This window comes from Falco biarmicus, chromosome 1, assembly GCF_023638135.1.
Source record: "Falco biarmicus isolate bFalBia1 chromosome 1, bFalBia1.pri, whole genome shotgun sequence".
NCBI classification, from domain to species: domain Eukaryota; kingdom Metazoa; phylum Chordata; class Aves; order Falconiformes; family Falconidae; genus Falco; species Falco biarmicus.
Genome location: NC_079288.1, coordinates 90880848 through 90894615, shown reverse-complemented (window position 1 = coordinate 90894615; position 13768 = coordinate 90880848). Strand labels below are relative to the sequence as shown.

The 13768-nt window shown below is 36.2% G+C and overlaps 1 protein-coding gene across 1 annotated transcript in view; it reads right to left on the bottom strand.

The window, feature by feature from the left end:
* The window catches only part of GALNTL6 (polypeptide N-acetylgalactosaminyltransferase like 6), a 485739-nt gene that overhangs the window by 283102 nt on the left and 188869 nt on the right, over window positions 1-13768 (bottom strand). Inside the window, exon 3 of the mRNA XM_056326843.1 lies at window positions 5639-5777. Within this exon, the coding sequence (XP_056182818.1) occupies window positions 5639-5777 (139 nt within the window). The remainder of the gene's footprint in view (window positions 1-5638; window positions 5778-13768) is intronic.

Below are 13768 nucleotides of genomic sequence, written 5' to 3'. Positions count from 1 at the left end.
TTTAAGGACAATATACATAGCTTTAACTGTGACAAATGCCCTGCATTTATAAAAAGAAAGTAATTAAATACATTCAATGCAATAACCAAAATTTTTTTAAAGGATTCAGATACAAACTGCTGATTAACTGTGTAACTACATAATATATCCCTTTCACACATGAATCTAGTAATTCTAGTCTTTCTTCAAAGTTTACAGAAACAAATTAAGGATTAATGGTAACTCTGCAACAATTTCAGACACAAAAAAATATAGCCGAACAAAACCCAAAGAAATCCCCCTAAGAAATCTTTATCGCATATTCATTTTAGCCTCTTTTAAAAATACAAGGGACAGCAATCACTTTGCATTCAAATATTTCGAGAACATTCAGGCATTCTCTCAGATTCTGCTACTGACAAGGAGGGACAGTTGGAGAAATTCAGTTATGCAGAACAGGTAGTGAAATTTGCTTTTTTTTATTATTTATAAAGAAATCTCATTAGTGTTCAGGACACAGAAGATCCTCACAGCCTTTAGTTAATCACTCATATTTCTTTGAATATGAAAATGCACTTCTTCTGAGGCCCGTGAAAAATTTAACGTGTAAGGAAAATGAGCATAGCTTGGACTTCTGAAAAGGAATACTGCTGGGAGTGACAGTGAAGGGCCACCACTTCACATAGCAACAGCAAGACAAGCAGACAACACTTGGAAACACTGACTCCAGCCCATAGAGGCTAAAAGCAAGACACCACAAAAACCAGGTTGGGCGTCCTTAACGTACAATATGAACATTAAAAACTTCAGTACAAAATGAATCTATCTCTGCCCAGAGAAACCTAAAAAGGATGGGATTTCTTCTGAATGATCATTCAGGCAAGCCAACAAGAATTTGTGCATCTGATCTGTGACTACACAAGTTACCAACAATTAGTCCACAAATTGTAGCTAAAAGGAAACCTATTGTTGAAATCAAGCTATACAAGTACATCAAATGCAAAGATTTAAAATGATGATGCTCGCCACTCAATAGATATCAGCAATTAACTTGAATTCCTTGATTCAAGAATGAAAAGCTAAAAAGTTGGATTCTCTAGTTTACAATGGCTTAGGCGTTTGATACAGGAAATACCACCAAATTTATATTCACTTCTCAGACTAGATGATTGCAATCATTCCCCAAGCCTCACTAAAATCACATTTTAAATACAATTCAAAATGTGAATCAGATTCGATTTTTTTTTTTTTTTGAACAAAACTGGTAGGAACTGCAGAATATTTAATAATGTTGAGAAGAGAAGAATTAATGGTAACTGCTATAGTCAATAATTAGAATAAGTAGCATTTGTCTCTACAATAGAAAACAATACTGTCAGAATTTTCCCTAGCTTTAACAGGATTTTTGTATTCCAGACTGCAGAAAGTGGCACGGGGCAGGTGAAAAGACAAACGCTATTCTGTGGGTTTTGAAATATTTTTCATACTGGTACAGAACTTCTAAGTCTTAAATAGTAATTCTAATGCCAACTCTCAATACTACCCAAAACTCAACGTCACCTTCCACTTTAGGTGACCAGAACTCTTATTTTCAATACATCAGCCTTGAAACCCAATGAACTTGGGCGATAATCAGATGATAATCCTGTTTTAGGTGGTTATTTGGAGTTAAATAGAAAAGTTGGGGTTTGTTTTTTTTTTTTTCCCCCTCAACTTAAAAGCTGGGGGTGATTGTGGGCAAAGAAAGGGAATTAGCTAGCGTAACTTGGCGAGAGCACTACCTGTGAGAAGACTTTTGCACGAGACTGAGACAGAAACAAGATACCAAAGACCACTTGGAAATGGAAGAAAATATTCAAGTGTAGCTATGAAAGACATAAATAAATATTAGAGGGATGCAATATAAACATGCTAAGGACACAGGAAAGCTTTTAAGTCAGCCTTAAAATAGAAGTTAACTGTTAAATTTCTCTAGGGATTTTTTTTACAGCGCACACATTTTAGTGTCTTAAAAAGGAAAGAAGCATCAATCTGAAAAGATCTTGCTGAAGTGCTTTAAATATCACACTTAAAGGAAAAAAAAACCCAAGAAGATTATAAGAAAAAAAAAATTGAAAAACTATTTCTCAAACATCAATGATCTAAGCATTTACGTAATTCCACCCCTCCCCCTCCAAGAAGATGTATTTTGCAAAACCTGAGACAAATTTCCAAAGATCCAAGGAAAGAGTTCTTTTGGATTAAAAAGACCAAATTTTGGTTATCTGCTACCTTTGCATACTTCCCAGAAAACCAAAAATTTAGAAGCGGGACTTAAAATTCCTTTGTGCTAAGACTTTCAAATAAAACATTTCCATGAAGTTATATCAGAGAAATACAGAAATTACTGTAGCAGCTTTTCCAACTAAAATAACATTTGATCCAAATTACAGGATTCACCACTCAGTTTGGGTTGTATTTGAAGGTTCGTTTTGTGAATTATCTCTACTGATGGCAATACAACTATTCTATTTGTTCTTTAAAACAAATCCTAGATCACTTTTTCATGAAACAGCAGACAAGGCCCTTTGCAAATGGTATATACTAAATTGAATTTTTGATCTTCTGTCTCTAAGTCTGTAATAGTATCCCCCACAAATATGGAAAAGAAGATAGTTAAAATCTCCACAAAGCAAAAGCCCTTCATAATACTCAGAAACTCACCAAACTAGATCTTGCCTGCTATAGATCACCTGAATTACATACTCTAACTTTATTTCAATAAGAATACCCTTTTCTGGCATAAAAATTACATAGTTTTCCAATGAGTTTCACTGACAGCAACCTTATGAGCTACAAACTGCTTCATATTTCACACACGCTTCTGAAGAGAAGACGTATTTGCAGACGTGAAGTGCAGTCTGAGACTAGCCTGCATGATATTTAACACACAGCAGCCGAGAGACGGGTTTGTTTCCGACAGTAAATCAGAAAACATTGTCAGACTTCTGTGTCTTGGAAGTTCAAGATACAGACTTGCTTCAAGGTGTAACCATTACAAGTATAGAACCCAGCTTTGCCACCTTAATCAGTGTACTACCAAGTACACAAATTTAGCACAAAAACATTTTTGATCTTTACATTTAGATGAGTGATATAGTCAATTAACTAAGGGAGTACTTGTGTTATGAGTGTTTAACATGAGGAAGATTAGGACATGAAACAAGTCAGTTCACTCAGGACACTACCAAAACATCCACCATACACTGAATGCCATAGGAACCTATTTGAATTAGAACATGAAAATGATGCAAATACCCAAGGATTCAAGCTTCCCAAATGAGATGCTTAGGTGGAAGTCACTTCAGGATTTGTGCGGGGGAAAGAGGGGGCTGAGAAAGGCTGGTGCAGCACTGACTTGTTCCTAATATGTCACTTCTGACAACACATTGCTGACATTGCTTCTGGGGACATGCATGGAAATGTCATTGACTGTGTGGACAGTAGCGGGTGAGAAACAAGTTGCCAGAAGAGCAGCTTACAAACACACGAAGGGAGGATAAACATGTCAGCTTCCTTTTGTATTTAGTAATTGTCCTCTGCAGCTTTGCTGATAGAGAAGGATGCTTGATGAGCATATTTATTATGACAACAATGTGATGCTGTACATTAAAACTCAAACTTCATGGAAGCTATAAATAACTTCAGGTAACCTGGCAAAATAGAAGGGAAACAAAGTATACAGAACATACAACTTATTAAAAAAAGTTATTTCTTTTGACTCAATTCTATACAAACAATATAAATATATAAAAATTAAAAGATAAACAGTGTTTTCTCACAATAATGCAACATGGCAATTAAGTAAGAAACAAAAGATATTTTTTTTCCCGCTAAAAAATTATTTTCTTGGTTAATTCCTCCACTGTGAATTATTTTAAAAAATCTGACAAAGCAAACTTGTATATACAGTCCATTCTTTGAAAAGGACAGTGCCACATCTGACAGAGTGAGAAATGTTAGTTGCCATGATATTCTTCCCCCTCCACCTCCTGAGAACTTCTGTCAAGCTCTCAAGTTCTGTTCAGTTCCCTGAAGAATTTCAAACTAATTCACATTGTAAAGGTTAAGAAGCGAGTAGATATCTTAACCTGAAACATCCTATAACAAAGGAAATTGTATCCAAGAGACATAGAGACAAGTAGTTTTGTCACGCTCCTGTACCTTTCCCCCACACACTAGTTGCATAACACTCAATTAAAAGAGGGAAAAACGCCATGTAAATAGACAGACGAAATCACCCCTCCCTTCAGAGCTCAGAATGACCTTAAAGGACTACAGTGAGAAGCTTAGAGAGGCGTAGATTGCCTTTCCTGTTACAGACAGAAAGCTTTACTCTTCGTATAAGGGAGCCAAAAATTACAGAACATGAAAAGCAAGTTATGTTTGCTGAGAATTGCATGACTATTTTTAGCCCAGTAGTTATTTTTCAGAATAATCTTTATCCTATTTCTCTTTAGGCAATTACTACCATTAAGGAACAATACCATTATCTAACCTGCCCAAATTCTGCAAGTGCTTTTCATCATTGTTCATTCTGTTTTTATGTAATTCTACACTGCTGTCCTGGTTTCAGCTGGGATAGTTAATTTTCTTCTTAATAGCTGGTGCAGTGCTGTGTTTTGGATTTGGTGTGAGAACAATGTTGACAGCACACTGATGTTTATAGTTGCTGCTACGTAATGTTTATATGAAGTCAAGGACTTTTCAGGTTCAGCCAAGGAGAGGGCTGGAGGGGGATAGGAAACGGAGGGGACACTGCCAGAACAGCTGACCCCAACTAGCCAAAGGGATATTCCATACCATACGATGTCATGCTGAGTATATATAACTTGGGTGAAGACATTTGGCATTATAGTATTTCTCTTCCCAAATAACCATTACACGTGACGGAGCCCTGCTGTCCTGGGGATGGCTGAGCACCTGCCTGCCCATGGGAAGTGGTGAATGAATTCCTTGTTTTGCTTTGCTTGCACATGTGGCTTTTGCTTTACCTATTAAACTGTCTATCTCAACCCACGAGTTTTCTCACTTTTACTCTTCTGATCCTCTCCCCCACCCGAGTGTGGATGGAGTAAGCAAGTGGCTGTGTGGGGCTTGGTTGCTGACTAGGGTTAAACAACTGCGTATATCAGCTGTATTATTAGCACCTGATAAGCTGTAGCTATTGGATTGCTTTCACTTTTTATGTAACAAAACCAAAAGAAACATTTCGGGAACAGAGGTCCAAACGTTTAGCCAAAATTTTTATGCCACTTGTCACCCTGCCCCCTAGCCCCAAGGGCTGCAGCGATTACCAAATAAGAACCTGAAAAAACTACGTGAAATGTTATTTACTGGTACCTAACAAATCACTATCCAGAAATACCATGAAAATAATTCTGCAATTAAGGGACCTTCTGTAGTCTTAACATGTTACTAATAACATGAGAGGTCACTTTAAAAGACAGATAGAGCAAATGATTTAACAAAAGTGATAAATTTTCCATTTCCTATTTAATGGAACAGTCCCTTTTTGTCAGCATAGAGTCTATGTTTGACCTTCCAGGAAAACAGGTTATTTAGAGATATACAAAGATAAAAGCTTAGAATCAAGTAGTTCAAGAAAAAATTTACATACTTAGGATGTCGGATGTCTGGCAGGGATCGTTCCAGTGCTATATTGTTGCTAACAAATATGTTGAAGCCATTTTCCCTATAAGCAGAATCATCATGGTCTTCCTCTGTAAGAGGGTATGGCTTTCCATGTTCACCTTTCCCTACAATGAAACAAAACAATTATTTACCTCAAACTGACAGCACAAAATAGACTACAAAGAGAAAAATAAGTTAGACTGAACTTCAATTAGGACACCGCATCTGGACCATCTCTAAGGAATTTCTTGCGATGTCTTTAGTGACACTCACGTTACTCCCAATACAAAAATACAAAGGAGGTACAAATAATAGGACTCAGAAGTCCCTCTGAATTCACCCAATTCATCTAGCTTTCCTTCTTTCCAGAGACACAATCAACTTAAAGCTATTTTATACATAAAAGTTTGAATTGTAAATTAAGCTAAGATCTTTCTGCGTCACAATCAAGCTTTCACAGCAAAATTATGAACAAACGGATCAGTTCCAGCAATATTCCTTATGATTGATACAAGGAAACCGATTACTCTGTGAACTCTACATTTTAGCAGTCAGAACACCCGCACACCCTTACAAAAACAACTTTAACATTTGAAGTTTAGTGTCCAATTTTCCAGAAAAAATGGTAAGGAAACCAAATGTTTTGCTCTGGGCTCTTTGAACACCCTTGCACTCCAACAGACCAGCCAGATGTATTCAGTACTTCTAATGTCTCAGCACTGCTGATTTGGTTTCAGAAACCAGTTGATTTGGTTCCCTAAAGAAATCATTGCTTGTTCACTGGCAAAGCACAGGCTTTCTACTCCAGCTTTTTATTCCCAAGTTAGTTCTCCTCATCAGTCACTTGGCTTGTTTAGTACCTACCTCAGGCAACTATACCTCTCTCTCTTCCAGTCAGAGAGCAGAGAACAAACAAAAACACTTCAAAGAAAATCAGAAAATAAAAGCCTTTGCTTCTTCTCAACTATTTTTATTCTTCTCATTCTCACAGAAGATGAACTCCAGGAGTTTCTAAGCCGTTCATAGCTACTCAGGTTCTCAAGAAGACACACTTTCCTCTACATCTAATCAATCAGCTTATAACCTCTGGCCCTCTCCCTCTGAGCCCACTCACAAGAAAATACTTCCTTTTACCTGAGCTCTTTTAGAGAAATTAATCAATTTCTCAGCTGGATTTTATAAGTGACCAAGGACACCTGATCTTCAGCTAATCAGGAGCAGCTGCAGGAGGGGATGAAGAAGAAAGCAACTGCGAGCTGAGAGAGTCACTTAGTGGTATCCTTAAAGCCCATGAGCCTCTTGCAATGCTCTGTTTCATATTGCATACACACACAAAACATTAAAAACATAGAATATGCAATTAAAAATGCTGTAGTTACTTGATTATAGAATTCTATACTGATAAAATAATAATTCTTTTATTTCAAACTTTGTGCATATAGCTACAGTTTCATTTAAATACTTTGTGAAATAAGCAGTGTTACTTATTAAGGGAAAAAGCTTGTATTATGAAACACTCTTTGTTTATGCTGTTTCATTACTAACAGGTATCTTTTATTTTCAAACACCCCCAAATGCACATAGTACACTAACATAATACAAAATCTGGGACTAAGTTTCTATGTGAGTCTTTACAATTTCATACTAAATATCGGGAGGAACTATAATATTAAAGGAGCAGCTGATGAGTCAGAGCACTACTCAAAATTCAGTAGTACAATTATATCAAATCTGTTTCATAATACAGTAACAATAAGCTAATGTTGTTCAACCCCCAAGACACAGAATTTGTAGTTCCTCTCTTTCAGCACGTGTTCTAAATACACCCAAGGTAACTATTTTGATTTGCTTTTAAGAAAAGATTTACCCAGGTAGTTTCTAATAGAACGGACATTCCAGAATAAACTACCTATAAGGTCGTAAGACGTATAATTGCTAACCAATGTTCTTACAATATAATTTTCTGTATATTCCAGCTAGTCACCATGTATGAAGAAAGGTGGATTCCTTGCTTTACTTTTGTTCAAAGAGTCCATTTGTCTATTCAGGAGATGACTGTTTTTTATAATACTACAGTTTCTTCATAGTGAAATTGAAGACAAGTACTTTTAAAGTAGCCTTCCAACTCTTCCTCACTAAGTAGGCAGCAATAAGCGCATAAGCCAAAAGATTAAATATCACAGTTGTTATCTAGGGCAACTCAGGAAGGGACTGAACTTTTTTCATACGGTGCTGCAGAAGTATTTGACCAATTGCAGTCTATAAATTGCTATTTCACTTATATCGTAAGTTGGCCCATGAGGTGCACTAGAAGTTGTGAAGCACGAGTCTTCTAACAATATATCAAAATATACACAAAGAGCATTAACAGAGGCCTCTGAGCTTTTATGAATCCCATGAATGTATCCCCTACCTTCTTTGCTTGCTCTTTCACCCTGAAGCTCCTCCTGATTACCTAGGGATCAGGTGGTGATCTACCAGATTCAGCTGAAAGCAGTTGGCTAATTTCTCTAAAAAGAGCTCAGGTAAAAAGAGACCATTTCTTATGAGTGACCACGGGAGAAGAGAAATAGAGAGCTCAAATGTTAAGTATTAGGGAAAAAAAAATAGTACAACTTTTGGATAATCAGTAGGCCTCAAGGGTTCTGTTTATACAGAAAATTGCTATCTGTGAGTCTCCTCAGCATTACAAATTATCATAAGCACATTAAAACTCTTTCCGGTCACTGATTTGTTTTCCTAGATGACTGACACTAATTGCACTGCACACTGGTTTGGAGCAGGACTATCCAAAAGTTTACCTAAAATGCCAGCGTGACAAGGGGAAACTTCACAATGGAAGAGCAGCAAAATTCTGGTGAAAAGAAGCATGAAGGAATTTAACATCCTGTTACTGGCTACAGAAGGGTACTTTAAACTCATTGATAGACAGATATAAGCTCTTCTATACAGTTTGTTCTAGTGAAGGCAGCATAGCAATTCAGAAAGTGAATCCGGAATATAAATTACTGTAAAGAACCAAGAGAGTAAAAAAAGTCTGACTGAATTTTTGGCCTGTTTGGGTTTAGAAGTAGGCTGACCCAAATGTGATGCATAAAACCAACCCAGCACTAAGACTTGATAGTAACTCACTCTGAGGCTGATTTACAACCGCTACATAAATAACCCCATAAATTAAAGGACAATCCAAAGTTTTAGTTCACCAAGAAAGGAGGAGGAGAAGCCAAACATCCTGTGTCAAAATGCTCCATTGCATGGGAACCCTAACAGCACTGTTTAATTCATGCAGAACTGTCTAACCTTGTGACTACAGGTTTATTACACTGATTTTTAACTCAGTACTCAATATATGCAACATTTCAAAAATATGCTGGTGGAGGTTTTTTTTCTTAAAATACTATGATAGTTTTGGAATTGACATCTCTACAGTATTTAGTATTTTTTATTGTATAATACACCATCTCAAAATGTTTCTCCATAGGTACTCAGATTTTTTTTTTAAAAAAAAAAGTAACAAAAGATATTACATCCATCCAGATAAAGTACTGGCTTCACCAAATATCAGACACTCTATAAGGCTTTTTTATTCCCGCTTAAGGATGTTACTGTCTCCTAGGGAACAATACACTCTATACCTAGCTCTAAAGGGTTTAAGTTTTATGCTTGACAACTTGCGATAACTGATAGTTCAAGGACACCTCAGTTAAAGCACCTTCTGCTTATATTAAATACAGACACAGCAGCAGGAGAAAAAACCCTCTTGTTCAACAGATGGCACAAATGGAAGAGGATTAAGTGAGACAGGAAAACAGAAAATCATTCTGCATACTCAGTACAAATGTGTAATAGCAGAATAATGGGATGGGTATAGTTGCCAGGTATGAAAATTACAAAGAGAACAGGGATATTGTTGGTAAAATTGATCAGCTGTAAATAAATTCGAACATGCAACAGGAGTTCTGCACTACTTCTGCATGCAATGGATAGGGGACTTCACCCAAAATTACAAACCACAAAACACACTGCAGCAGGTTTTGGCTTCAGGGTCTTATGGATTTTGGTTTTTGGGTTTGTTTTTATAATTCAGATGAACATTATTTAAAATTCAACAGGCATGGTAAAAAAAATGGTTTTGCAATGTAAGTTAAAGCAAGTTAAGCAACTGCTTGACATCTTAACACAAAACTAAGTGGATAAAGAACATAACCACTCTGTGAGGAAGAACTGTGTACAAATCTGAATTATTTACTATTTATACTCACTCCTATTAGTTTACTCAGTCAAGACTTGACAGTCACACCAAGTCAAGACTGTAGTTTGAAAAAAATTAAGTACACCTTTTAATTCCAGCATTCAAGCATCCTTTAAGCCAATAGCATTTATAATGGGGAATAAGAAGTCTCCACGTGCTAATTGCTTTACTAAATAAAAGGAGTTTATTTTAACACATGAACGTACAAATAAGTAAGTCTTCTTACTTACAGTGCATCTTATGAATCTGGATATTTCTGCCTTTTTAAAAAATATATTGGGAATTTTGTCTGCTACCTTTACATTTTTAATCCAGAATCTACTACAGTGTTGTCTGTGCACATCACATGTAAACACAGAGCTCTTGTAGCGAGAACAGATATCTTACCCTAGAGCAACATATCAGTACAGAGCTGAAGTCCCATGGGGGGAGAGTGATTGTATTCTTAGCAAGGGTAGACAGAGGAACACAAATTCGAAATTAATGCAGTTACGCACCAGCTTAAAAAAAAAAAGTGTAAAAGGGGAAATAAAGATCATCAGCTGAATAAAAACATTGAGTCAGACATCATCTTTCACGTTCTTGCCACGTAAGCTTCTACACAACAACCTTTTATGGTCCCCGATGGGACAGTCAGAGTGTAGCCGACCAAGTCAGAGGGCAAAAGCCCTGTTTAAACTCATGTGTAGTATCTTTTACATAATTTGTGAATCTCCCTACAGCACAGCTGTATACAAGTTTGCCATCTCATGCTATGGAGATGGACTTTGTATTATTTTGATGAATAAGTATAACAGATTATCAATTCAAGCTGCCACCATGTTCTGCTCTTTTAGGAAGTGAATTTCCATTTGAGTGCAAACAAAATAATTTTCTTCATTTTTCCCTATCCTCACAGACAGGAGGGTGGGGTGCAGTGCATCTGCTAAAATACTGGTTAAATTATTTTGAACAGAGAGGTGATTTGATAAATGCACAAAATAAGGATTTTTTTCTTTTTTAAAAGTAAATGTCTCAGATTCTCCTGGAGTGTCTACACTTGGTGGAGTTCTCATCCTGTTTACAAATTTTGTATAATGAAACCTTTAGAATACACACAGGTGAGCAATTTTTATGTAACATTAGTTCAAGAAGTCAAATCAGGGACTAGTACAGACTAGTCCTTGGGGAAAAAAGGGAAAAAAGTAAGTAGTTTTATCAAATCACTTTCTCCTTTCATACTAGGAAAGGAACTACTTGCTTTGAACAAATGCCTTTTGTGGTTTTGCATGTTTCCAGTAAAAAGTATGAAAACTTTTCTTCAGTAAATGTATGAATTTTCTTTGCCAATTTGTTATGAAGAGAGAAAATTAAAACTCTGCATGTCTCACATGAAAGTAATTGCCTTCATATCAAATGGGACTATCCAAGCAGTAAAAAAAAGTGTGTGTATATATACATTATTTCTTCTCAGACAGAAAATACAAATATTTTTCTGACCATATGACTAGTGAAACAATGGGATGCATAACCTAGGGAGCTGTTGAATCCATGAATAGTCAAGAAAGAAATACCATCCCTCAGAGACGATTGATACAACCTTGGTCATCTATTGAGTTTGATCCCAATCTTAAATTTCTATGAACTCTGTGAGAAATAGGAGGACGACTGGGGATAAGTTGGTGGAATTGCATTTTCCCCTCAGAGTCAATAAAACCTGTAACAGAAACTGAAATATATTTATCACAAGCCTGTTCTACTTTTCTACTCTGAGTATTCCACTAGTTGCATAACTTCATGAGCCTAATTTATAGGAAAGCAATTTAATTGATTTTATATCAGTGGAAATAGGATTAAAAATACCTACTGGTCCTATTTTTTTTTGCTACTCTACCTAGTAACAGCTTAGAAAGACATTGTAGTAAGACCTGAAATACTTTTATTTATTTATTACATAACTGTCAAGGTCTGAGGCAATATAAAAGGCTTTTCGTTAGCATTACAGATACAGCTCTAATCAAATCTTACCTATGCAATTGGGAAGAATAAAAACCCTGTCATGGAAATCCTGAACAATACATTTTCAAGCAAGACTGAATTATTTACTTACAAACATATAACAAAATTTATTTACTACTGTTTCAAAATTGAACTATTACAGAAAACAAAAAAACCAGAATTCACTCCAGTTTTCTGGTAGAAAGCACTGAAATTCCTACTGCTTTATTAACCTTCAGATAACAGTAGCATATACTGGTTTCCTTTTCAAGGACCATGCAGTCCTCAGTAAACGATGTAGAAATGTTACTAGGAGTGAATATGAGGTGTTGTCCAGATTGCTGCTACAGTAACATGACAGCCAGCTGGAGAAATATGAACTCAAATGCTTCTCTCTTCAGGAATGGTTTTATACAAATAGCATAGGTTGGGAGAAAAGAGGAGAAAATTTAATTTTAGATTTTGTTATTTGACTGCCTGCTCAAATCCAGAACTGAAAAATACTAAATTACAAGAACAAAAAAAACACCAGAGAAGAGAAGAATATGCTCCGTCAAAAATGTTAAAGGGTACATTCATATTGTACTGTAGTTGCATCTTTAGATTATTGCTTGCTTATAATTCACATGTGAAAAAATGAAAGGAACTTGCTGCTAACACAGAAATCACTTATAGCAGTGATGCATTTCACCATTCCTCAACAGGAACAAATCTGTACTGGGTAGGGGGTACATAAAAAGAGCATTTCCTGGAGAGGAGATGAGAGGGACAAAGGGGAACCTCTGAAATGTACTTATTTTAGATATGTCTGAGAAGCATTTCTGTAAAAAGAAATGCATACCAATGTGAAAAACAACAAAAAAGTAAAATTCAGCTTTTTAACTGCATTAGATGTAATTTCCAGATTTCCATAGACTAACTAGACCTGGGATGACTCTTCATGTTAACCTAAGATCATAACTTCTGTGTCAGAATGCAAGCAAAAAACCAGCAAAATATTTTTTTAAGAGTCTATGAAGTACATTAAGGGCATGGCAGTGCTTCATGTGCTCTTCTTAAAACCTGAAACAACAAAACTGCTACCAAAAGACACAGTGGTGAGGCAAGGCAGCTAAAAGAGCAGTAGTGATGAATGAAGCAGCATAGCAAGCAGAGCAAAAACCAGCAACATCTGGCAGAGTGGCAGATGCCCCGAGTTGCAGCACCAAAACTCTGGCAGCTTGAATTGGACTTTGTTGCCTCACAGGACTGCACAGTTTGCAAAAGTATGGAAGGTTTTAGTGCAGGAATGGGGAACAATCAGCTGACCTAACTGCTGCCTTGCCAAAAAGGACTGCAAAATTATTGTTTGTTATACTTAGGGAATTGGCCCTTACATGTTATTTTTTTTATCTTGAATAAAATATTGTTTGCTGAGTCAATTAATTGGCAAGAAGACAAAATGAGCACAGTGCTCTTGAGGTTAATTCTTGCAGGTGTCTAGGAATTTTACTAGACATCACTATTTCAACATGGCCTTTGCTGTTGGCAGTTGTGTCCTGTCAAGAAAGGTGCCTTATACAGCTGTTAGAACAACCCAACACTGCTTATGATAATTTTTATATCACTGATTTCATTGTGGTTATTTGAAATCAAGACACTGTGCTTTATGTTAATATGTGTATTTTCTCAATCAATAATTAATCCCTTAATCTTACAGCCTGTGCTTTATGGAACATTAGAGTAGTGTATCCCTCACCTTTATCATCCATTTGAAACAAAAAAGCAGTCTCTGAATTTCCAACATATGCATTGCGGAGTAAAAACAGTGTGTGTGGGAAAAGCGATTGCTTTAAAATACATCATGAAGTTAACTGTGTTTCAGCAGAAGAGTGACTGCATATGAAC